The 27,308-nt window shown below is 37.4% G+C and overlaps 2 protein-coding genes across 3 annotated transcripts in view; both read left to right on the top strand.

The window, feature by feature from the left end:
• iqgap3 (IQ motif containing GTPase activating protein 3) overlaps positions 1-3,657 on the top strand; it is a 51,681-nt gene extending 48,024 nt beyond the window's left edge. The window contains exons 33-37 of one of the 2 annotated variants that reach the window (XM_073924509.1): positions 1-58; positions 228-388; positions 1,090-1,215; positions 2,121-2,229; positions 2,697-3,657. The exon at positions 1-58 is cut by the window's left edge and continues 155 nt beyond it. In XM_073924509.1, coding sequence (XP_073780610.1) covers positions 1-58; positions 228-388; positions 1,090-1,215; positions 2,121-2,229; positions 2,697-2,810 — 568 coding nt within the window. In that variant the 3' untranslated portion in view covers positions 2,811-3,657. 2 annotated transcript variants of the gene reach the window in all.
• A 4,765-nt stretch (positions 3,658-8,422) lies between these two features.
• Positions 8,423-18,305, top strand: LOC108179661 (uncharacterized). The gene is made up of 7 exons (XM_021467064.3): positions 8,423-8,593; positions 8,699-8,782; positions 11,122-11,178; positions 12,756-12,857; positions 13,713-13,823; positions 15,707-15,844; positions 17,733-18,305. The coding sequence occupies exons 1-7, from the start codon at positions 8,462-8,464 to the stop codon at positions 17,832-17,834; spliced, it is 726 nt and encodes a 241-aa protein (XP_021322739.1). The 5' UTR covers positions 8,423-8,461; the 3' UTR covers positions 17,835-18,305.
• Positions 18,306-27,308: the final 9,003 nt, after the last annotated feature.

The following is a 27,308-nucleotide window of genomic DNA, read 5'->3' as shown; positions in this document are numbered from 1 at the left end:
CATCGGCACACTGCGCTCACACGACGCGCACACACACATCCTGCAGCTCATCGCAAAGGTAATGCTCAGCAGATCGTCTGTCTGTCTGTCTGTGTGACTGTGTGTGTGCGTGTGTGCGTGTGTGTGACCTAGTGTTTATGTTTTGGGCACCAAATGTCCCCACATGTATAGCAATACCAGTACATTTTGACCTGGTGAATACACTTTTTTTTTTTGTGTGTGTGCAGGACATCCGTCATCAGCGTGTGTATCGTCAGCGGCGTCAGGCGGAGCTGGTCAAACTCAAACACACACTGAACAGCCTGAACAGTAAAAGCTGCTTCCACTCGGAGCAGGTGGATTATTACAGTCAGTACATCAACACCTGCCTGCACAACCTCACCAACAGGTACACACACACATACACACACACACTCATACTTGTTTTCATGGTTCACAGCAGAGCCCGACTGATTTTCTTTTTCTGGGCTGATAGCAATATCAGGGAGTAAAAAATACTGGTATGGATGTAACGCCCAACGTTTAAATATTTATATGCACATTATAATACAGTATATAGTACAGTGAACTATAGTACAGTACTAGTACTGCATATAGAAATACAGTACATACATAAACATAATCTATAAACACATTTATGCAATGATTTTTCAAATGTAAAAACCTAACGTATAAATAAACAGTAATATTAATAATAATTGGTACGCTCAATATAGCGGTGGCCATATTTTTTGGGGGCCAATATTGATATCAGTGAGTAAAGAAAATACGATATGGATACAGCGGTCGATATTCTTTGTGCATATTATAGTGCATTATCAGTCCAAAAAAACACTTGAGTATTATTAAATGTAGAATACAGTATATACTTAAACATTATAGATATTTAAACACGGGAGCAAGAGTAAATGATCATACATGTTTAGCTGAACTGTCCCTTTAAGAGATGCCTGCTGCAGATACTGTAGTGAAGTTTTACATTAGAACTGATGAAGTGTGCGTGTGTATCTCTCTCTCTCTCTCTCTCTCTCTCTCTCTCTCTCTCTCTCTCTCTCTCTCTCTCTCTCTCTCTCTCTCTCTGTCCATCAGTAAAGTCAGCAAGAAGAAAGTGAGTGACAATAAAGGGAAGAAGAAGCAGGCGACGCTCACCTACACCGCTGCACGCCTGCATGAGAAAGGAGTTCTGCTGGAGATTGAAGACCTGCCCGTCACACAGTACGACACACACACTGACACATGTACTCGCATGCATACTTTCACACATGTGCACTCGCTCACACATTTCTCTTTCATGCACACACACTCTGACACATGTACACTCACATACATGTACTTTGACACCTGAACACACACACGCACACATTTCTCATAGACACACATTTACATTTCTCACACACTCATACAACTTGAAACATTTTACGTACACATGCACACGCACACGCACACACACACACACTATAACCTGACTTATCACGACTGATTAAATTGCTTTTAAGCAACAAAAATAAATTAGCATTAATTAAATAAATGCTTTCACTGATGCAATGAATGATTAAACCGTGAAGCGGCACAATGCAGGAGTTTTTTACCGGTATCACTATCAAAAATATTCCCTGATCATCTGATCCTCCTCAGAGGGATTTCTGAAGGATGCTGTGCTTCTGTAGAGGCAGTAATGATGCTGAAATACAGCTGTTTTCAGTGGTGTAATGATATCAGGCAATATCTTTAACTGATGTTACTGTGTGTTTGTGTGCATTACCGTGTTGTCTCTTTCCCTCTATATAATATAACATGATGTAATAATTAAATATTATAAAATAAGAACAGGGGCGGTGTGGTGGTGCGGTGAGTAGCGCTGTCGCCGCCTCACAGCAAGAAGGTCGCTGGTTGGAGTCCCGGCTGGATCAGTTGGTGCTTCTGTGTGGAGTTTGCATGTTCTCCCCTCTTTATCTGCTGTGTAAAACATATACTGGATAAGTTGGCGGTTCATTCCGCTGTGGCGACCAAAGATTAATAAAGGGACTAAGCAGAAAAGGAAATGAAGTATTGTAATTATCATTATTTTCTGTTGGTATTATTATTAATAATAATAAATATGGTTTGTTTATTTATTGTAGGTTCAAGAACGTGATCTTTGATATAGTCCCTGGTGAGGAGGACGGGGTGTTTCTGGTCAAGGCGCGCTTCATGGGTGTGGACATGGAGAAATTCCCTCTCAAATATCAGGTGAGCGTCAGAGGAGTGTGTGTTCTGGTTTATCTATACTTGTGAGGACTCAGAGATTTCACTGCTCGTTAGCTAAACGCACTTCTAAATGCAGATGATTTAATCAGTATCTGATGATGTGCAGCTGTTTCTGTGTTAGGTTGAGTTAGACCACAGACACTATCATTAACCTGAGAGAAAAACAATGGAAGTCTATGTAGTGTCCTCGCTAAGATAATGAGACAAACGTGTGTGTGTGTGTGTGTGTGTGTGTGTGTGTGTGTGTGTGTGTGTGTGTGTGTGTGTGTGTGTGTGTGTGTGTGTGTGTGTGTGTGTGTGTGTGTGTGTGTGTGTGTGTGTGTGTGTGTGTGTGTGTGTGTGTGTGTGTGTGTGTGTGTGTGTGTGTGTGTGTGTGTGTGTGTGTGTGTGTGTGTGTGTGTGTGTGTGTGTGTGTGTGTGTGTGTGTGTGTGTGTGTGTGTGTGTGTAGGATCTGTTGCAGCTCCAGTATGAGGAGGTGGCAGTGATGAAGATGTTTGATAAAGCCAAAGTCAACGTCAACCTGCTCATCTTCCTCCTCAACAAGAAGTTCTTTAAGAAGTGAACACTGTCTCTCTCACACACACACACACACACGCATACACATAAATGTACACACAGACACACAAATAATTATAAACGCACATACAGACATGCACACTTAAATATACACACATAAATGCATGCACAAACATGTATACATACACGCGCGCGCACACACACACAAGCATACATAAATGTATACATGCAGAAATGTGCATACGCACACACAAATGCAAACATGCTTACAAATGCATAGAAATACATAAACACACACATAAAGGTATACAGACACGCATACATAAATGCACACACCCAAATATATACACACTCACACATGCATATAAATGTACACACACTCAACAAACAAACATGCTCACACATACATAATCAAACATGCACAAATATATAACACACACACATACACACAGATGAACACACACACTCTTATAATCCTGCAGAAGCGCTCCACGTTATTCTGCATCTGAGTGGAGGCAGCAGTAAAGCATCATTACCTGCTCCGCTGCTGCTGCTGAAACACATCCTTATCTTATTAATCAGAATTACTCTACATTTATTCAGGACACTATCATACACTACACCTATATATCGATTATTAATCATTCACATCTGAGACAAAGCTTTTCTTTATTATAATGAATCACAGAAGAGTCTTCAGCTCATTTATATATCACTAATATAACTATCTTTAAAAGTGCTTTATTATAACTGTAATAATTCTTTGTAAATATTTCCTGTCACTCTTCTTCTCTGTTTTATATCTGCATTCTGTAGATGTGTCCCCTTTCCTCACACTTTGTGCTTTTATTGCTGTTTTTATTATAAAAAATACAAGTATTTTAATGAATAAACATCATTTTCTCCTGTTTTTCTCTGTCTGAAAATTTCTGTCAGATTCTTTGTCTTATTGTTTTGTATTTTCAGGGGAAAATATACTAAAGTGATCAGCAGATCGACATCTGGTGATTACATCTCATATAAATTATTAAATACTTTTAACACTTTAATTGTGTAATTGTAAAGTCTGTTTTATATATATATATATATATATATATATATATATATATATATATATATATATATATATATATATATATATATATATATACACACACACACACACACAAACACACTTATACATACACTCACCGGCCATTTTATTAGGTACACTTGACTAGTACCGTGTCGGACCCATTTTTGCCTTCAGAACTGCTTTAATCCTTGGTGTCAGAGACTCAACAAGCTACTGGAAATATTCCTCAGAGATTTTGCTCCATATTGTCATGATAGCATCACACAGTTGCTGCATATTTGTCGGCTGCACATCCATGATGCCAATCTCCCGTTCCACCACATCCCAAAGCTGCTCTATTGGATTGAGCTCTGGGGACTGTGGAGGCCATTTGAGTGCAGTGAACTCATCGTCATGTTCAAGAAACCAGTCTGAGATGATTGAGCTTTATGACATGCTGCGTTATCCTGCTGGAAGTATTTGGGTGTATGTCTATACACGATACATGAACTATAAATGTAAATATGCATTACATTACAATTACATTGCTCTAAAACTTGTCAGATTTGTATTGCTTAACCTCTGTCTGTAAAATGAACTAAATAAAGTTACTCATTTATCACACAATAGTTCTTCTAGAGGTTATTTTGTACTGTTAAAAATGTAATTTACCTACAGCTGCAGTGTCCATACGTGTGTGTGTGTGTGTGTGTGTGTGTGTGTGTGTGTGTGTGTGTGTGTGCGTGTGCGTGTGCGTGTGCGTGTGCGTGTGCGCGTGCGCGTGCGCGTGTGCGTGTGCGTGAGAGAGAGAACAGAAACTGCCCATTCTCTTTACACACACACTCTGCAGCTGCTGATCTGATCTGTTTGACACTTGGCAGACATTCTCCACATGTTTCCACAGTGATTCTCCACTAAAGAATGATGGAGAAAATGACGAGGCTTACAGCAGAACTCAGGTAAACAATCACTACACACTTCAACTACACCTGATTTATCTGAGGGATGAAAGGTCATACAAGTCAAAAGGTCATGGTATAGTGCTTTATTTTTCATTTCTTTAATTGATTTCACTGAAAAAAACACAAGCATAGCAATTATTTAGATTATCCTGTGTAAATAATTTAAAATAAATGTTTGTATAACGATACTTGTACTATACTGTAGTAAACCACTTTAATTAAACTGTTGTGGTACTTTTACAGTTGCTATGGTAACACAGCTATATTAATAGATCTGTTGTGGTGATTGTTTAGATGAATTACCATGTTTGTAAACATTCAGGATGTGCGCGCAGGGAGGTGGCAGAAAAAAACCAGGGGCCTCATGTACACTGCGTACGCCTAATCCCACGCATATTGTCTTTGTACATCCGAGTTAACGTGAAGCTGAGTGCACGTGAAGAGAGAGTGAAAGGCCTACAAGTCTTTGGATGCCAACAATGTTGTTGTGTGTGGTCTTGTGCAGGACATAATGCTCCATGATGACCAGATTTAACACTGTACAGCTAAACACAGAGATTCTGCCTAGCCAAAGACAAGGAAAGAAGACGGAGCTGTACAAGGCCTGGATCATCATCAACAAGCAGAACGACTGCATTCTGACAGAGAACTGCACCTGTACGGCAGGGTATGTGGCGATATGCTTTTATATTCTGACTTTCTCCTTAATAATATAATTTTATAAAAGTATTAGTTGCAAACTCTAAATAGCGAAATCATATTAGCAGCCAATGACTATCAATATACAACATTGTTCACAGTCAATTAAACAGTGGTCATGTTGTTTTCAACTCACACTTGCAGGTTATTTCAGACTGAATATTCAAAGTGGCGTGGTAAACAGTATAGGGAGTGTGTCACAAGCTGTCACTGAATGAATGTGTGAATATAAAATTGAGTTTACCTTAATAACTTACACTTTCACCTTTCATTCTGAGCATTCAGTGTCCACAGTTTAATTCACCATGCTTAACAATGTTAAGTTTTTTTATTTTCGAATTTGGCATCCTTCTGCACAACACCACATGCTTGCTATTGCTCCCGGTCTTTTTACCCGTGTGACGTCTTGTGTGATGTAGGTTGGTAATTTGTCTAGTTGCAATGGTAACACAACTATATTAATAGATCTGTTGTGGTGATTCTACTGTTGCTATGGTAATACCATTATATTAATTGATCTGTTGTGGTGATTTGACAGTTGCTATAGTAACAGTAACATTTCATTTAAATTCTGCTTTTTAACCCAACATTAATAAACAAATGACCCAAACAACTATTGGGTACACTATACTTCAACACACAACAATTTACAGTATTAAAATCTAAAGAATTAGTTTTTTCAGTTCAACACTGCAGCATGCAGTAACAGTGGTTTAAATGCTGTAGTTATATACACTATAATACACTTTACTATAGTGCGATTAAATCACTATAGTATTTTTGATGTAGGTCATGAACTCTAAAAATTAAGATCAATGACTCAAGTGTGTTAGTAAAATTAAAAATGTATTATCGTGACATAAATGCCAATGATTCACTTCAGCAGAACACACTGATTAAAGTGTGTGTGTGTGTGTCCCGCAGGTTGATCAGGTTTGTCCGCTTCAGGAATGCTGGCGAACACTGACTCTGGATCAGGTGTGAGTGTTTTTCCTGACAGTAAAACACAGAGGATGTCCAGGAAACTGGAGGCAGTCATCAATCAAGTGGCAGCGCAACAGACGTGGAATTGAGTGACGCCTGTATGGAAAAACTACTATACAATAATGTTTCTGAACTATACTTGAATGAAACCGTTGTGGGGTTTTCATAGGGGTGATTCTGTAGTTGCTATCGTAACAACTATATTAATTGACCCAGTTTGGTGATACTGTAGTTGCTATGGTTGCAACTATATTAGTTGGTTGTAGATGGCATATGGTTGCAGCCGGAAGTTAACGAGAATTATTTCTATTAATCATGAAATTTTCCACTTATTGTATTTTATTAACGTCTACCCCCAACCTTAAACCCAACCGTCACAGTAGGGTAAAAACAGTAGTTGTACCGAGAATTTTTTTATGTTATCTATTAAATTACACAATAAATTGTATTTTTTAACACCTACTCCCACCCCAACCCCATCCCAGTATTATTTAGTGCAGTAGTAAACACAATTAACCCAGTACACTAGTTTTTACAACTATCGAGTATATTATAGTACAATACTCCACATTTTACTATTGTAAAAACTAAAGTATACTAGGATATTTGCCACACTGCAGTATGCTGGGACATTCACTAGCAAGGGGTTGTAGATACTTCACTATATACAGTATAATGCACTTTACTATTGTTTGACACCACCTGTAGAAACACTCTTCTCTCCATCTGCACCACACACTTCACCTAAACTCCATCTTACAAGTAATCAATACGGAAAACCACGGAATGTACCACAAATCATGTTGCACTAGTTTTTCCCACCTAAAATAGCTCTTATATCCTACACAGTCGTGTTCTGTCTTATGTAAAAGCACTTGCATAGTCAGTCTCAGGTGTGTATGTGTGTAGTTTAAGTATTTTTATTTATTTATTTATTTTTTTATATACATGTCTGATGGTAAATCAGACTAAACGTTTACTATTGTAGGTGTGTTTACTTTAATGATTTACATTTGCTAAATGCCAGAATAATGAGAGAATTTGTTATTCATTTCTAGACAGTCAGTAGTTTACACACATTTTCCTTGGTATTTTTATCTTTGCTTTTAAACTGTAACTTTGGTCAAATGTTTTGGGTCTCCTTCCACAAGCTTCTCACAGTAGTTTGCAGGAGTTTTGGCCCATTCCTCCTGCAGAATTGCTGTAACTGAGTCAGATTTGTAGGCTGTCTTGCTCACACAAGCTTTTTCAACTCTGCCCACACATTCTCTATAGGATTGAGATCAGGGCTTTGTGATGGCCACTCCAAAACATTCACTCTGTTGTCCTTAAAGCACATTTTCACCAATTTGGCAGTGTGCTTAGGGTCATGGTCTGTTTGGAAGAGTCATTTGTGGCCAAGTTGTAATGTCCTGGCTGATGTGTTGAGATGTTGCTTCAGTATTTCTCCATAATGTTCTTTCTTCATGATGCCATCTATGCTGTGAAGTGGACCAGTCCCTCCTGCAGCAAAACAGCCCCACAACATGATGCTGCCGCCCCCATACTGCACAGTTGTGATGGTGTTCCTGGGCTTGTAAGTGTCAGTAGTGTATAGGTTTAAAATGGCTCTAAAATAGTGTTGTGTTATATTTATAATTACTTATGTAGAGCCCTTTGTGAGATGCACACGTGATGTTCACATGTGTAACTCAGTCACTATATAGCTGAAGCTGATGAGTCAGAAACACTGGTGTTTTTGATGCGGGTCATGAACTGTAAACCTCTCATCATCAATGAAACAAATCTTAAACCGCAGTGATTCACTTCAGCGTGTGTGTGTTTGTGTGTGTGTGTGTGTGTGTGTGTGTGTGTGTGTGTGTGTGTGTTTTGCAGGTTGATCAGGTTTGTCTGCTTCAGGAATGCTGTTGCGCACTGACTTTGTGTGTGTGTGTGTATGAGAAAGAGAGACTCTGGATCATCTGAGTGTTTCTCCTGACAGTAACACACACACACAGTATGTCCCGGCATGTGGAGGTGGTCATCAATCCCATGGATCAGAGCACTGCTCCAGTGTTAGTCTCAGAATCCACGACAGGAGATCCACCTGGAGTCACCGGATTCCTGAAGATCAATCCAGCTGCTCTCGGGGTAAACCTGTACTGGGTTAAACACACTTAACTAGTCCTGCGAGACTGCTAACTAGAGAGCGCTGTCTAACCCGTGTGTGTGTGTGTGTGTATGTGTGGACTGCAGTGGCTGGAGATCCTGACCGGTGGAGCTGCGTTTGGACTGGTCTTCTGGAATTATGAGCGGATGCTTTTAATACCGGCCTGCTTTGTAAGTTTTTATGAATTTTTTTTAAATTGTTTGTTTGTTTTCTGGCCAGATATGAAGAGATTTAACATTGGCTTCTGCTGTTCAATTCAGATTAAATGATATGTTTCAAACTGATGGTTGGGTTTGTCTATATTTGTCCCAGTGTTTGGTTAAAACAGCATATTTTTTACAGTGTAGTGTATTTTTGAGGTCGAGCAGGAAATTATTCCCGCCCCTGGCATGTTTGTTTTTGGCCGAAACTGACTCAGGGTTCTTCCAAATGATAATAAGACGATGAACAAGAAGCATCATTGTGGAAAAACAATATCTCAGCTTTTATTTACAATTGAAGCCAGGCAGTCTGACTTTTGTATATCAGATTGAATGTATGATTAGAAAATAAAATCTGAGCTGAGAAATATACACTCTAAACTGTATTACTAAAGTTGTATTAACCTGATGTTGAGTCATACTCTCACCGGCCACTTTATTAGGTACACCTGAGTAGTACCAGGTTGGACTCGTTTTGCCTTCAGATCTGCTTTAATCCTTGGTGGCAGAGACTCAACAAGCTACTGAAAATATTCCTCAGAGATTTTACTCCATATTGTCATGATAGCATCACACAGTTGCTGCAGATTTGTCGGCTGCACATCCATGATGCCAATCTCCCGTTCCACCACATCCCAAAGCTGCTCTATTGGATTGAGCTCTGGGGACTGTGGAGGCCATTTGAGTGCAGTGAACTCATCGTCATGTTCAAGAAACCAGTCTGAGATGATTGAACTTTATGACATGCTGCGTTATCCTGCTGGAAGTAGCCATCAGAAGATGGAGACACTGTGCTCATAAAGGGATGGACATGGTCAGCAGCAATACTCAGGTAGGCTGTGGCGTTGATGCTCAATTGGTACTAATGGACCCAAAGAAAATCTCCCCCACACCATTACACCACCACCACCAGCCTGAACCGCTGATACAAGGCAGGATGATCCATGCTTTCATGTTGTTGAGGCCAAATTCTGCCCCGAGCATCCGAATGTGTGAGCAGAAATGGAGACTCATCAGAGCAGCAACGTTTCTCCAATCTTCTATTGTCCAGTTTTGGTGAGTCTGTGTGAATTGTAGCCTCAGTTTCCTGTTCTTAGCTGACAGGAGCGGCACCCGGTGTGCTCTTCTGCTGCTGTAGCCCATCCGCCTCAAGGTTGGCCGTGTTGTGTGGTCAGAGATGCTCTTCTGCAGAGCTCGGTTGTAGCGAGTGCTTATTTGAGTTACTGTTGCCTTTCTATCAGCTGGAACCAGTCTGGCCATTCTCCTCTGACCTCTGGCCTCATCAACAAGGCATTTGCGCCCACAGAACTGCCGCTCACTGGATATTTCCTCTTTGTTGGAGCATTCTCTGTAAAGCCTAGAGATGGTTGTGCGTAAAAATCCCAGTAGATCAGCAGTTTCTGAAATACTCAGAGCAGCCCGTCTGGCAGCAACAACCATGCCACGTTCAAAGTCTCTTAAATCCCTTTTCTTCCCCATTCTGATGCTCGCTTTGAACTGCAGCAGATCGTCTTGATCATGTCTACATGCCTAAATAAGTTGCTGCCATGTGCTGATTTGAAATTTGCATTAATGAGTGGTTGAACAGGTGTGCCTAATAAAGTGGCTGGTGAGTGTATATAATAATAGTAATATGGACTCCTAAAAAATGCTGGACTCTGTTTAACCTAATGTTGGTTCATGTATTTATAAACCCAAAGTAAAATTAAATTTAAACTGCATTGAAACCCGACAAATGGGTTTGTTTATATTTGACCCAGATTTGGTTTAAAACAACCTAGTCCTGTTAAGTAGAGTAATTAAATTAAGTTTTTGTCGCTGAAAGCGCAGTTCTTAAAATTCTGACTTTTAAAACTGAAGTTCAGTGACAAAATAACAACAAAATCACAAAAATAAAATTCCAAACTGAGAATGTGCTCAAAAAAAAAAAAAAAAAAGCTATGGAGCTAAATATGAACAACGTCATCATTGGCTTGGTTTCTCTGCTGTTTTTATTTAATGTTGGATCAAATAAGGACAAACCCAGCACTGAAATCTGACTTGTGGAAAGGTTTTGTTTTGTGAAACAAGCTTAATGGTGTCCAAACTTGGTCCTGGAGAGCCGGTGTCCTGCATATTTTAGTTCCAACCCTAATTAAACACCTGAAGCAGCTGATCAAGCTCTTTCTAGGTATACTAAAACTTCCAGGAAGGCGTGTTGAAGGAATTTGGAGCTAAACTATCCAGGACCGAGTTTGGACACCCCTGTTGTAGATGTAATGGGATGGTGAATAATGTTCCTGTTTTCTGTGCTGTTTTTGTGTCTGTAGTTGATTTTAGTAGGAGTTATAACGGCTACAGCTGCATGTACACGAAACCCCTGTCTGGTTAGTGATTCATAATCTGATTATCATATATATCTAAAGTTGAATGAAACGCCTGCAGAGCTGGGAGTAGTGGATTATATATAATCTGGATTAGAGTATGTCATCTGTACTTGTAATTAGAATAAATAGACTACATAATCAGACTGCAGTTTCTTTTTGATGGATTACATATTATTTACACAATGGCAGCTCATCAGTTCTAAAGTTTGCTCTGTTGTTTCTGTTTTTATCTTTGCTGCTTTGGTACATTCATGATTCTTCATGTTTGCAATATCTTCTATAGTTTGCTGCGGTTCATTAATGCTGTCATAATATTGTTTATAGAAGAAATATTTGCTGTTGCTGTAAGTTGCATCACTTTCAATATTGTTTTTATAATGTTGCAGTTTTCTATATTCACTTAATGATTAATAAATGCTTGTGATTTAGTTTTATTCAGTCTTTCTATCAGTAAGCACTAACTGTGAGGTATATTAGTGAGTATTGTGAAGTATTAACTGTCCATCATTGCACTTTAAACTGAAGATGTTGAGGCTCTTGCTGCAGACTCAAATTATGGTTAATATCTATCTGTCAAAATATCACAAACTTGTCCTGCTTCAGTATATTTGATGTAAAATAAGGGATACCATAAAGTAATCTAAATGTAATCCAAAGTAATGTAAAATCAATTTACATTGCCATAAAAGTAATCTAAATATCACCACAAAAGGGATCTAAATGTAATCCAGATTAGCCTGATTACGTTACCATAAAAGTAATCTAAAAAATTATCAAAATGTAATCTAAAAGTAGTCAGATTACATTACTTTTTGGGTAGCCTTCGGAATCTTGGCAGCATTCCTTGGTTTAGATTCCTTTCATGGTAATCTAAATGTAATCCAAAAGATTTCAGATTACATTACCATAAAAGTTATTTAAATATTGCTACAAATGTAATCTAAATGTAATCCAAAAGAAGTTACATTACATTATCATAAAAGTAGTCTGAATGTTATGCAAAAGTAGTCAGATTGCGTTACTTTTGGGGTAACTTTTAGATTTTTGGCAGCGTTCCTTGGTTTAGATTCTTGGATTACTCCTATGGTAATCTAAATGTAATCCAAAAGTAGTCAGATTACAATACTTTTGTGGTAACATTAGATTACTTTTATTGTAATCCAAATGTAGTCCAAAAGTAGTCAGATTGCATTACTTTTTGGGTAGCATTTAGATTTTTGGCAGCGTTGCTTGGTTTAGTTTCTTGGATTACTCTCATGGTAGTCTAAATTAAATACAACGAAGTCAATTTCATTGCCATAAGTTGTCTAAATATTGCTATAAATGTCATCTTAATGTTATCCAAAAGAGGTCAGGTTGCGTTATCATAAACGTAGTCTAAATGTAACGCAAAAGTAGTCAGATTACGTGAACAAAAGTGTAATCTAACAGATTATTTTGCTGACTGCCCTTTTTTTGGTAATTTGTAATTAGTTACTGATTGCATTCAGAAGTAATCCACCCAGCTCTGCACACAGATATTAATATTAATAATAATGCATACAGCAGTGTGCTAATGTGGTGTCTGTGTTGTTCAGGTGGTCACATCTCAAGCTCTGAATCTGCTCAACATCTTCAGCGCTGTGGCCGTCATCATCTTATTCTTTATTTTATTTTATTTGGCGTTTTCTATACGTGTGGTAAGCCATTTTTTCCTGATGATCTAAACTTCTAAGTCCTGTTCACATCATGCATGATCACTATAAATATACTGATTAATATAAATCGTCCTGAATATAAAACCACAGCAGAGTTCAGAGCATAACTGAGGATGAAGATGTAGAGAAACAAATATCTCTTTCAGAATGGTTTTGTTCTAGCTAATAAATGACTGATGTTGAGCATTCTTTTCAAAGATTTTTAAAGATAATGACTGTCTTTAAAACAATTAATTGTACCATGGGAAATGATGAGAATGTTATGGGAAACGGAAAAAAAAATACATGGACGTTATCCAAGCTAGACTAGTAAATAGAAGCATAAATATAAAAGCACCTCAGTTTTGTTTTCTCCTTTAAAAGTGCACTGCACTTTTGGTTTTTTTTTGGATTCAATGGTCATATATGCTAGAAACGCACAAAGCACACCTGCCGGATAAAAGAGGAATATGCAAAGTGATCACTAAATTCACTGCTTGATTACATAGATTACACGAGCTGGATTCACTGGTCAGTTTTTCTAACAAAACACACTGAAGACCCCTGCTGGATAAGAGGGGGTAATGCAAAAAGAACAGCATGAACTAATAATAGATAATGATCGTTTGCTGTTGTAGACCAGTATTGCTGTAGTTATTCAAGTTTATTTGTATACTTTTTTTTTCACAATAATGGTTGTTCCATAGCCGCTTTACAAAAGGGGCATGTTATATTAGAGTTATCTTGCTTGATGTGGACTGTACTCTAGGAGTGGTTAGTGATTCAGTTCTGCATTTATTAATGTTTGACCTTGATGATTCCTGCATGTCTGATAACTTCTGATTGGTCCGGTTGTAGTTTTTGGCTCATCCTATGAGCCCGAAAGACATGGCGTTTATTGGCTGTAATGTTCTGGGCCTCGTCTTCTCTCTCATCGTCTTCGCCACCTCCTGCTGCTGGTGTAAATCGGTAAAACTACATTCATTTCTTTGACTTTTCTCAATATCATCAAAATCACAAAGTACGCATCTGCAATGTTTACATCAGGATATAAATAGGCCGGTCACCATTAGGCATAAGACGATAACCATTTTCAAGGTATACCGCGGTTTGGAAAAGTCAAAGTTTTAAAACCGCCAACGTTTTTTGTAATACCGTTCCTAATGTATGAGTAAGATTTTTTTATTTACATTTTTTAGATTTTTTTTTTATTTTTAGGACGACAGTATCTCCAGCAGAAAAGATCTCTAAAGATGCTGTTTTAAATAGTAAAGAAATCTGTGTTTTGTACACTTATAAAGACAGCAGAAGTCAAAGATTCATCTGAATTATTCAGCCTGACATGTTTACTGCTCCAAAATACATTAAATGTTTCTCTAAATAAAATATATTGTGTTTAACTGAGATAAAAAAGTTTTTGTTTTTTACCCAGACATTTAAAAAGAATATATTTTAGAGCAGTAATCATCACATTTTTATCCAAGGTTATCATACCGTCAGAATCTTAAACCGGCCCATGCCTAGTTACGATATCTATTTTTTGTCGTATGATATATTGCTGTAAATTATATTGCGATTAAACAATATGATTGTCATTTTAAGACAGTTTTATGCCACTCATTATTATGTAATGCCAGAATGATAATGTAATATCACAATGCAAGTGCACTCTTCAAAACAACAAATCATATTTTATTCTTATGAATATTGCATTCAATTATGGTCATTTTAATAATTTAATAATGAAGCATTGGAATCACTATGTGAAATGCACATCCTAAATAAATAATAACAGATTTTAACAAATTAGTGCAAGGTAAAGAGTGACAGAGGCTGCGATATCTGCTACCAGATCTATTTTCAGCTGTCAGACACGCACATAAAGATATACCATAGTAATTTATAGTAAAAACTACAGTGTTTTTAACCATACTGACAACAGGGAGAGATGTTGAGCAATCAGCTGAAAGGTTGCTAGAATTGGTGTTTATGTATGAGTGATATACAGTTAAAGTCAGAATTATTCACCTCCTTTGAATATTTTTTTCTTTTTTAAATTTCTCAAATGATGTTGAACAGATTTAGGAAATGTTCACAGTATGTCTGATAATATTTGTTCTTCTGGAGAAAGTCTTATTTGTTTGATTTCGGCTAGAATAAAAGCAGTTCTTAATTTTTTAAACAGCATTTTAGGGACAATATTATTAGCCCCTTTAAGCTATATATTTTCTTGATAGTCTCCAGAACAAACCATCATTATACAATAACTTGCCTAATTACCCTAACCTGCCTAGTTACCCTAATTAACCTAGTGAAGCCTTTACATGTCTCTTTAAGCTGTATAGAAGTGTCTTGAAGAATATCTAGTCTAATATTATTTACTGTCATCATGACAAAGAGAGATGATTTATTATTTATTATTATTAGAGATGAGTTATTAACACTATTATGATTAGAAATGTGTTGAAGAAATCTGCTCTCTGTTAAACAGAAATTGGGGAGAAAATAAACCGTGGGCTAATAATTCTGGCTTAAACTGTATCTAATCATTCAGCGGAGTGATATGGAACTGTAATGCACTCTAAACCTGTCGGAACTACTTTAGCTGTGCCTTTATCTTACAATAACCAAACTTTTTAGAATGCTCATCAGCCAATCAGAATCCAGCCTTCAGCAGACCTGTAGTATAATGTTAGTGTAGTGATATGGAGCTGTAATGCGCTCTAAACCTGCCAGAACTACTTTAGCTGTCCCTCTGTCTGACAGTAACCTAACATTTTAGAATGACTATCAGCCAATCAGAATGCAGCAGAGCTCTCGCTGATGTTTGGTCTGTTTTTCTTCTCCTGCAGAGGAAGCGTCTGATGGTGATCCACATGAGTTCAGTGCCTCCTGCAGTGGTCAGTGAAGATGTTGTTGATCATCCGCATCCAGTCTTTCCTCTTCCAGCCTACAGTCCAGTGCCATCCTCAGAACCGCCGGCATATGAGGTACGTTTCATTGCAGAAATGGGTCTACAAGATGATGGCATGTGCTTATGAAGTTCACATTTACAGTTGAAGTCAGAATTATTAGACCCCCTGTTTATTTTCTCCCCAAATTTATGTGTAACGGAGAGCAGATGTTTCCAGCACATTTCTAATCATAATAGTGTTAATAACTCATCTCTAATAACTGATTTATTTTCTCTTTGTCATGATGACAGTAAATAATATTAGACTAGATATTCTTCAAGACACTTCTATACAGCTTAAAGTGACATTTAAAGGTTCAACTATTGGTTAATTAGGGTAACTAGGCAGGTTATGGTAATTAGGTAAGTTAGTCTACAGAACAAACCATCGTTATACAATATCAAAAAATATATACTGTAGCGTAAAGGGGATAATAATAATGACTTAAAATGCAGTTTAAAAAATTTAAAACTGCTTTTATTCTAGCCAAAATAAAACAAATCAGACTTTCTCCAGAAGAACAAATATTATCAGACACACTGTGAACATTTCCTCAATCTGTTCAACATCATTTGGGAAATATTTAAAAAAGAAGCCGTAATTAAATGGGGAGCAAATAAATTTGGACTTCAGCTGTACACTCAAGCATGCATTTGGCAGATGGGTTTGTCTCGGGCTGCATGATGCTGGCAGAATATGCAGTATTGTATTTGAGTATTGTGATAACAACATTTCTTGCAATGTGCTTTATGCACAGCTAGTGTTTTTCAGCTTAGATTAATGTCACCATTTTCAATTTCTTATGGTTTCCTTTACAGGAGTTTGTTGTGATGCAATTACAATATAATCAGTTAAATAGACTGATTAAGCGCTAGCGCCGTCAGGATCAGCAGGCGAGCACTGAAACACTGAAATGTTCATACTTTAAAGACATGGTGCAGAACAGTGGAGTTTAATGCAGTGCTGCTTCTCTGCTCTGAGACCCACTTTATATCATATCTCATTCAGGCAGTGAAGATGAAAACAGACATTAAACATGGCAAATTGATCATTTCAGGACAGTTCACCAGAAACGGCGCAGTGAAAATGAAAAGTTCTTGTGCATATCGCTCATGTAATAATGAGGAATGATATTTCTGTTAGCTATTTTTAAGTCATCTCACACATCATTAAAGTGGCAGAAATGGAGAATATTTATTATTATATTACATTCAAGCATTTGCCAGATCATTTTATATTAAGCTTCATATTACTGGCAAAATATGTCAACTTATTTTATTGTTTTATTTATTCTTTATTTATATAATGATCGATCTAAAATAAACATGCATAGATATTGTTCTCAAATTGAATTCAGGCTGAAAGTAAAAGCATTCTGGTGCAGACATTTACACTTTAAACACTCTGCACGACTGTAAATAATAACAAATAAGTGTGAATGCATATCAAAGGGCTCCAGTTTTGGCCTTTTAACAAGATGTAAGATCAGTCTTTGGTGTCTCCAGAATGTGTCTGCAAAGTTTCAGCTCAAAATATCCCTGGGATCATTTATTATACCCTGCTGTTTTTGTGCCTGTACCTTTAAATGCAAATGATCTGGTTTCTCCCCTGATTCTGCTCCATAGGTGTCCTGTAAATGTTTCTTCTCAGAAATATAAAATGAAATGGACAAATTGTGGTAATTTTAAAGGGATAGTTCAGCCAAAAATGAACCTTTCCTCACATTTAAGTGATTGTAGACTCAAAGCAAGACATTCTGAAGAATGTTCAAGAAACTATGCCGTTTAGATCCACGGCTGTTCTTATCTTCATTCGTGTTGAACAGAAACTCAAACAGGTTTTGAACAAGAGTAAATGAAGACAGAATTAGCATTGTATGGGAGCTGTCCCTTTTTTAACACTATATTGGGCTGTTTTTGTCCAGGATGAGCGGCGCTCGACTCTCTCTCGCTCTTCTGCTCCGCGGTGGGACAAGAGACGCTGGATTGAGGATCTGCAGAACAACAGGAGACCCTTACAAGTCTGAACACAGGCACTGTTTACACTTAATCCTGCTCTAAACTAGAGCTTCAGTCACCTTTATTTAATATGAGATCCCGTCAGAGCTCAGTTCAGAGCCTTTTCTTAGTAGAACTTCTATTTTTTTCCCATTTATGCGCCATCAGGACCGACAGGCTGTGCAATATGACCATACATAGGTTGTATGGACAAAATAAAAAGTGAATATTATTTACTTTATATTATAATACACATCGTTTACACTAATAATTTGTCTATTTATATAAGCGCAATATTACAAAAACATGAAGAGCAGCACTGAGAGAAAGCTGCAATCTTGAAAGTACAGTGTTTACATTCTGCACATTATTTAGCGATATGTTGGACGTGTAATCATTAGCTAAAGTGTTTTATTTTGTTAATATTTATTTATATTTCTACATTTTTAATTAAAGATTTGGTCTGAAGTTGTAAATAAAGTGAGAAATATGATCACATATGAATGAGGACGCCTCTGAGTGTTTACTTTATTATGTTAAGGAATCATCTACATGTGGTCAATTTATTCTCTATATTAAATCTGAATTGACAGAATATATATATATATATATATATATATATATATATATATATATATATATATATATATATATATATATATATATATATATTGTGATATAAGTCATTATCAGGATATGAGCTGTCTTATATATAGTTCATAATATTTTATTTAACATTAATAAGATGACTAGATGACTTGTACATTGCGATATGAGATTTGTCCTAATGGCAGTAGTTTGTATGAAGTATCTTGAAAATGCAGATTATTTCCCTCAATCCGTGATGTAATTTAAACTGAAACATGAAGAAAGAGGGGGCGGAGCATATAGAAGCCACTCCCCTTTATAAAAACAGCCAATAGCTTTTGGTTTTCAATCACAGCTCTGCACATAAACAATAGTGTGCTGAAGGAGGCGGGGCATTTCAAACACTAGAGAGCATTTGATTGGTCAGAAGATTTGATGAGAAGCAGGTATGAGGTCATGACAAAAAAGTAGATTTTATTTTTCATTCATTCCTTTTCTTTCCGGATTAGTCCCTTTATTAATCTGGGGTCACCACAGCGGAATGAACCGCCAACTTATCCAGCATATGTTTTAGGCAGCTGCAACCCATCACTGGGAAACACCCATACACATTCATTCACACTCATACACTGCAGCCAATTTAGCTTACCCAATTTACCTGTACTGCATGTGTTTGGGTGCTCCTGTTTCCCCCAAAGTCCAGAGGAAACCCACGCCAACACAGGGAGAACATGCAAACTCCACATTAGGCTTGGGCGTTAGCCAAATTTTGATACCGTCAAACCTCCTCCCTATTTTACCCCTGTATCCGGTATTATTGTGCATATAAAAAAAAAAAATGATGTAAGGCTTAGACAGTTTCACCAAACTGTTGGCTTGTGCCTAAACCATTCAGAAACTGAATACCGTATATGTGACCCTAGGTTTGCAGTCACCTGTTTTTCTTGTTCGTATTCGAGATTTGTGCGGGACGCTCTCTCTCATTCACACACACACACAAACAGAGAGAGAGAGAGAGACAGCACCAAGCGACGCACATAGAGAGAGCGACACACAGCACCACACGCTCTCTCATTCACATACACACACACACACACACACACAAATAAACATCCATGCGGATGTGTGTGTGCTTGCTTGCTCGGGAGTGATATTGTTAGACTGCGCCCGTTCCCTTTCAATCTACACTAGAGATATGACCGCTCCCGTGCTTTATTTTGAAATTTATTCCCGCACTGCAAGAAATCTGGTCGGATCCCGCAGTACAGCAGCGGGAATGCAGACCTCTCGAAATCGGAAATACAAACTGAAGCTCACTCGGTGCGCGACTCGCCATCTTACCTCACCTCTCTCTCCTCCACCCTGTCCCGTGATGATAATCACGCATGCGCATTTGTAGGCATTAAATAAGTAATATTTAATATTTGTCTCTTATTTAAGTGCATTGTTTTTTATGACGGTATTGAAGCTGACACCGTTGCTATTTTTATATCCTGGGTACACTATATTACCGTCTCACTGCCCAAGCCTACTCCACATAGAAACACCAACTGACCCAGCCAAGACTCGAACCCGCGACCTTCTTGCTGTGAGGGCATCGTGCTACCCACTGCGTCAGCGTGACGCCCAGATTCAGTTGTGATTTATATTATATTTATTGATCATTTTTAAAACTTTCGATAAACAGTTGCATGTTTATGTCTTTTAAATGAAAGTTTTGCAGCACACTGGATTACAGATGTGATTAAATATCATCTTAAACACTTTATTTTCATTTCACTCGGACTTTAAGGCTAATATAGCTTCTAAAGCATACTTGAGGTCTCAAACTGGATTTCTGGAGGGCCGCAGCTCTGCACAGTGTTGCTCCATCTCAAACACAGCTGATCAACTAATCAAGGTGTTCAAGACTACAAGAGACCGTTGAGCAGGTGTGAGTTGGAGGTGGTTGGAGCTAAACTATGCAGACCTGCGGCCCTCCAGGAATCCAGTTCGAGACCTCTGTTCCAAAGTGTAAGTAAGTTCACTTATTCTAAGTTGTACTTGTATATAAAAAAGCTTTTTTGCTCTGCACCTGATGATCAACAGCGAAAATGACAAACCAGCACCAATCAAGAATGCAGGATTATCTGCTGCCATGGCTTTACAATCAATAAATGTGATTATAATGGAAGTCAATGGGGCAAAAACAGCCCCAACATCACCACAGGGCAGTCAATCTGAACAATACTCAGAAGTTAAGCTTGAAATGATGTAAATCTTGTTCTGAAGGATAACACACAGAATAAAGGCTTCAGATGGGTGTTTTAGTGAAACTGCTCCTCCAGTCTTTCAGCATGTCAGTGAAGGACTGTTGTGAATGAGCAACAGGAGTTTCAGACAAAGAGACTATTGTTATTGTGAGACAGAACAGATGATTGATTTTATCTTTGGAAATATGCAGTTGAACAGGCCACGCTCATTCTAACAGACTGATGTAAAGCAGAACATATTTATCCAGCTTAAAAACGTATACATATATATGTTTGAGCAGGACTCTTTCTTGATGATATATTTGTATTCCAGTTATTGAAAATGATTTCTAAAATCACTGGAGATCCCCAAAGTAGGATGATTTTCATCTGCCTTCACTTCTCTTTTCTGACACTAGAGGTCAGTCTCCAGCTTTACTTCAGCTCTCCATCTCATTCTCAAACACCTTCAAAGACTTGCTATATTACATTACTATAGTGATGAATTCAGTAAAACGCTGTAGTAATGTATTGTAAATACTGTAAGGATTTTTATCCATACTAAAGTAAAGTACTTGAATTATTCTGTTGTGGTGATTCTACAGTTGCTATGGTAACGCCACTATATTACTTCATCTGTTGTGGTGATCCTACAGTCGCTATCGTAACACAACAACATTAATTGATCTGTTGTGGGGATTCTACAGTTGCTATGGTAACACGGCATCTACAGTAATGTAAACAAATGATCCAATACTGTAGTTTTCTACAACTATATATATATATATATATATATATATATATATATATATATATATATATATATATCATACTACAATTTGCTATAGTAAAACTGAAGTATACTACTATAGTTTGTCAGTTCACTATAGTTGATACTAAAACTATTTACTAATAATTACTACAGTATTTTCCATGTGTGAATTCACTCGAGTTGGTCTGATCTGAATTCAGTTGGCTTTGGCTTCCCCTTCAGCTTTTATCATATTGTGATGCGTTTCTGTTTCTGTTTTAGCGTGTCATTTTATGTTTCATCTAAATTAATTATGCATATGGATTAAATATCACATTAAAATTGAAGCTAAAAACTCATCTGACAGGTTTATTGTTCTTTGCTGCTATCCTTCAGAGCACTAGGTCTAACATATCTGACAAAAAAAGTTTAATTGATCATATTGGGAAAAGAACAGCTCAGGATAAGTATTCATATTTTGATAAATTTGTTGCGCTGAATGAATATTTCTGCTTTATTTTTGCAGTTTATGTTCAATGACGTTAACGCAAACACTTTACTTGTTTTCTATATATAATCAAAGACAAAATTATTTACCCTCCTGTGAAATTTTAATTATTATGAAATTATTGTTTAACAATAATAAGTTTAACAGAAATATTTATTAAAACACATTGTTAGAATTGCTAACTATTTTCTAATAACGGATGTCTTTTCTCCTTGTCATGATGACAGTAAATAATATTAGACTAGATATTCTTCAAGACACTTCTATACAGCTTAAAGTCACATTTAAAGGTTTAACTATTGGTTAATTAGGGTAACTAGGCAGGTTATGGTAATTAGGCAAGTTATTGTATAATGATGGCAAACTCCACACAGAAACACCAACTGACCCAGTCGAGGCTCAAATCCGAGACCTTCTTGCTGTGAGATGACAGTGCCGTGTCGCCCCACAATCTAAATTAATCTAAAAAATGCATCTTAATATTGGCCTCAGCAGTTTTTACATTGATTTAATAATTGTTTATTGATTGATTGATTTTAAACTAAATTAAATCCGACTTTCTCCAGTAGAAAGACACAATACTGTGAAAAATGGCCGAAAATTAAAATTTCCCAGGAGGGCAGATCATTTAGTCTTCATCTGTACCTGAAATCACTTTTGTCCATTTCATACAGTATGATGCAGACACCAAAATGAGACTTTGAGACATTTTCAGGATGAATGTTTACAAAATATACACACCAATGCAAAACCACCAGTGCTTTAATACACACAACAGCCTTTTCAAAATGACAGATCATCTTCCTCCAGACTGCACAGAAGAGATTCACTCTTGACTGAGCTTTTAATAAATTACAAAAGGCTCAATTTGATGCTTTTAAAAGGACGGTTCACCCAAAAATACCAATTCAGTCCTCAGTTATTAATCCTGCAGTTGTTTTAAATCGGTTTGGGTTGTTCTGTTCAACACAAATGAAGATATTCTGAAGATTGCTGGAAAAACAGACATTGACTTCTGAAGTGTTTTTGTTTCTACTACTGATGTTAATTCTTCCAGCACTCTTCAAAATATCTTGTTTTGTAGAAAAACTAAATTTAAAAAGACATGAGTGTGGGTAAATGATGAGAAAATGTGTTTTAAAGGAGAGCTATTCATGCAGAAATCACTTCTATACATGGTGTAAACCCAGTTGTGTGTGTGTGTGTGTGTGTGTGTGTGTGTCAGCAGTGTGTGAATCTCTCCAGCAGCTTCTAATAGTCAACATGACTGAATTGTGTTTGTCTTAATCAGACTTGATGAATGAAACACTTTGATTGACATTCTCCCTCTGTAAGCCCCGCCCACTAGTGTCCATCTCTCCATCTCATTAGCATGTCCAGCAGCCCTGAGTGAGAAGCAGCCGTCTGTCCATTAGCCATTAGAGTGTTTGAGCTGCTGAAGATGATGTCAGCATAGACTAATGCCGAGTTCAGACTGGAGGATTTCGAAAGTATTCGTGTCACAGATGTTTTCACACTGCATGACTATCTGGGCTAGCGTTTCGTCACTGCTTTGTTTACACTGCAAGATGGATCGTTGACAGGGGCTTTCACACTGCATGACTTTACAATAGGAAGCATCCCCGACAACTTTGTCTAAACTACGTCTCACAACCAAACACATGTAGTATATCTTTTGTTATTAACTTCATAATAATATGTGCTCACCTGGGTTTGAAGGGAATCAACAATTCCCTTCAAAACAAAACACGGTTGTGATATTGCTCAGATGACACGTCAAACAGACGCAGTGCTCCTGCCAAGTTTACTCTAGTTTTTCCTCCAGTTGTTGGGTCAAAATAAACTGAAATGAGCGCTTCTAACTTTTCCCTCAGCGTCCTGCTGGCCTCCAGATACACACACATGCTACTCTCTCAATGGCTGTAGGCGATCGCTGAAGTTATTTTCAGTCAAAACTCATTTCCAGTGTTGGGCAAGCTACTTGAAAAATGTAGTGAGCTAAGCTATGAGCTACTCTACGTAAAATGTAGCTTAACTACACTAAAAGCTACCCACTGGGAAATGTAGCAAGCTAAGCTAAAAGCTATATGGCAAAAGTAGCTTAGCTACATCTAAGCTTTTTATTTTATTTATTTTTTTATTATTCTTTTTTTATTATTATTCTTTTTTTTATTTTATTTTTTTACAATTTTTAGTTTTAAATCAACTTAAATCCAAGTCAATAGGTGATCAATAAAACTGTCATTGAAACATATGAGGCAGGATGGTTCAGTTCAATGGTTCAGTTCAGTCCAATTACTGTAAATAATATGCTGTTCTAAACAGAAACACATGATGGTATATAACAGCTAAAACAAAAAATCCAATAATTACAGGTGCTACACGTTTAAAATACTCTAATTTATAGTAAAGGGAAATATTTTAGAATAAGCATTATATTTTATGTATGCATGTGTATTTATACATCTATCTATCTATATATATATATATATATATATATATATATATATATATGATGAATATATGAAAATATGAATATGAATATATATATATATATATATATATATATATATATATATATATATATATATATATATATATATATATATATATATATAGCACAGCATCAGAAATGAAGTTATTGCATCTTCACATGTACTTCTGGAGGTATGGTCACGAGGAGTCCTGCTTCAGAAATAACTCCTCTCCCTCAGTCATCTTTCCATCAAGCAAGATTCGGTTGGCGACTTCGACAACCAGAGGTGGCAGTAACGCACCAAAAACTTTGTTGTTGAACATCGTAAAGCAAGTAGAAGACAAAACCATATGGGTTTACTTTCATCGGCTAGACACCGGCCTCACAGCTCCGTGAAAGTCTGTGTGGTCACTTATTGATCTGCGACCGGTAGCTTGTGTGGACGCTACTGCGCTACTTGACTAATAAAACAGCTTAGCTACTGAAAAGCTATTTAATTTAAAAAGGAGCGATGCTACCGCCACGCTACGGAGAAATGTAGTTAAGCTAGTAGCGTCACTACTTGTAGCATCGCTACTGCCCAACACTGCTCATTTCACACGGCATGATTTGAATCGCCGACAGCTCAAGATATTCAGCGATTCTCTCAGATGGCGTCTTTGATTGTTCACACTGTGTGATTGTCACTCATGAGCACCGATTTTCCTGTGATTTCAGGCATTTGTCTGCGATTTCTCTAAACCTTTTCGGCAAATTAAAATCAGGGCTAAAATCCTGCAGTCTAAACTCATCGTAAGAGGATTATAGATGTGTAGTTTTAGATGAACAGCAACAGGAGTCTCTATAGACTGACAGAAGCATCAAGCACACACTCACACCTGACCAGCACTGACAACACACACACTGCTGTTTCACATCTGTGACGCACAGGCGTCTGTAGCTCCGCCCTCTTCTGAAAAGAGCACAATCTCATTTGCATTTAAAGCGACAGTCCCCAAAACACCACAATTAGGATCAAAGCCTGACAGGGTCAGTTTCAGAGAGCTGGAGAACATTATCTGTGTGCTGTTCCCAGCTCAAACGGAAACACAAACTCATCAGAGATGCGTTTTACAGAATAGGTCTCACTTATGGGTTAGTTCACCCAAAAATGTAAGTCCTGTCATTAATCACTCTCCCTCATGTCATTTAAATCCTCAAGCCCATCATTCATCTTCCAAACACTAATGAAGAGATTTAGGCTGAAATCTGAGAGCTCCCTCATCCTCCATAGGACAAAAATACCTCTAAACAGTTCCTGCTGAATGTCTTCAGTCAATAATTTATAATATTATCAAGCTATGAGAATACTTTTGTACGCTGTTATGAACCTGGTCCAGCGGGTCAAGTAAATAACGTAAACATAACTGAACACGTTTTTTTTAGAAAGCCCTTAGAGTTGGGTTTGTTTATTAATCTCTTTTTTTCCTTTCTTTGTTTAAAACAAAAATTCAAGTAAACCGAAGCCTTTATCTTTACTCTGAACTGTCCTCTAATGAAACTCCAAATTCAACCTAAATAATAATAAAAAACAGAAATAAAAACACAATTCTTACCTAACTCCAGCTATATAGAAAATGATGAGAGAAAAGTATACGCAAAAAGTGTGGTGTTCGACCCTTCCTGCTTCAACACTGGGAGTATTTACAATATGTGCAGTATTTACAACTCAACAAACACAAGGGGGAAATACACGGGGTGTTCATTTTTGTGTGCGCTGCCCCTTTAAAGAGAATCTTCATTTTTTCGTGTCCTGTCCCTTTAAACAGAGGATCTACATTTTTGCATCTACTGTCCCTTTACTAACAGAATATTGATTTTTGTGTGTGAATTTTCCCATTAAACACAGAATCCTCATTTTTGCATGTACTGTCTCTTTAATGACAGAATCAGCATTTTTGCATGGACTGTCCCTTTAAACACAAAATCTACATTTGTGTGTCCATTAAAAAACAGAGTCTCCATATTAGTGTGAACTATTCCTCTAAAAATAATCTTAATTTTTGCATAAACTTAGAATCTATATTTTTGCGTCTCTTCAAACAGGGTATATCCGCAGGGTCTTAAAAAGTCTTAAATCAACAGAAATACTTTGTCTTCAATCTGTTCTCAACAGGTCCTAATTTTCCTTTGTTCATGTACAGCTACCCAATCTGGGGTGCATTTCTGAAAACCATCATTAGCCAACTAAGGTCGCAAGTTCCGTCATTACAAACATAGTTCTACCTACTGCGCCACTGCCTCGCCCAAGACGCAGAACATTAGTCATTTTTTATTATTTTTTTTTTGTAGTACAATTAGTGGTATATCCACAGAGGCAATTGCAGATAAGGAAGTGAAGTGGAGACTAAATAGTTGAGTTTTTAGTGGTTTCTTGAAGACCGCGAGTGACTCTGCTGTTCTGATGCAGTTAGGGAGTTCATTCCACCAACTGGGCAGATTGAGAGCGAGAGTTCGGGAAAGTGATTCCTTCCCTCTTTGGGATGGAGCCATGAGGTGACGTTCATTCACAGAACGCAAGTTTCTGGAGGGCACATACATCTGCAGAAGTGAGAGCAGATAAGAAGGAGCAAAGCCAGAAGTCACTTTGTAGGCAAACATCAGAGCTTTGAATTTGATGCGAGCAGCAACTGGCAGCCAGTGCAAATGGATGAGCAGCGGAGTGACATGTGCTCTATTAGGTTCATTTAAGACCACTCGTGCTGCTGCGTTCTGAAGAGTTAGCTGGAAGCCCGGCTAGTAGAGAGTTGCAATAGTCCAGTCTGGAGAGAACAAGAGCTTGAACAAGGAGTTGAGCTGCATGTTCAGATGTGATAGTGTGATAGAGTGAGAATCTGCAATATCGAGCAGTTTTGTGGCAGGAATAACACACGCGGCTTTCTGACACTACCTACCTAAGTTACTGAGAAA

Source organism: Danio rerio, chromosome 16 (assembly GCF_049306965.1).
Source record: "Danio rerio strain Tuebingen ecotype United States chromosome 16, GRCz12tu, whole genome shotgun sequence".
NCBI lineage: Eukaryota > Metazoa > Chordata > Actinopteri > Cypriniformes > Danionidae > Danio > Danio rerio.
Note: the sequence above shows the minus strand (reverse complement) of the source record. Positions and strands in the feature narration are given on the sequence as shown.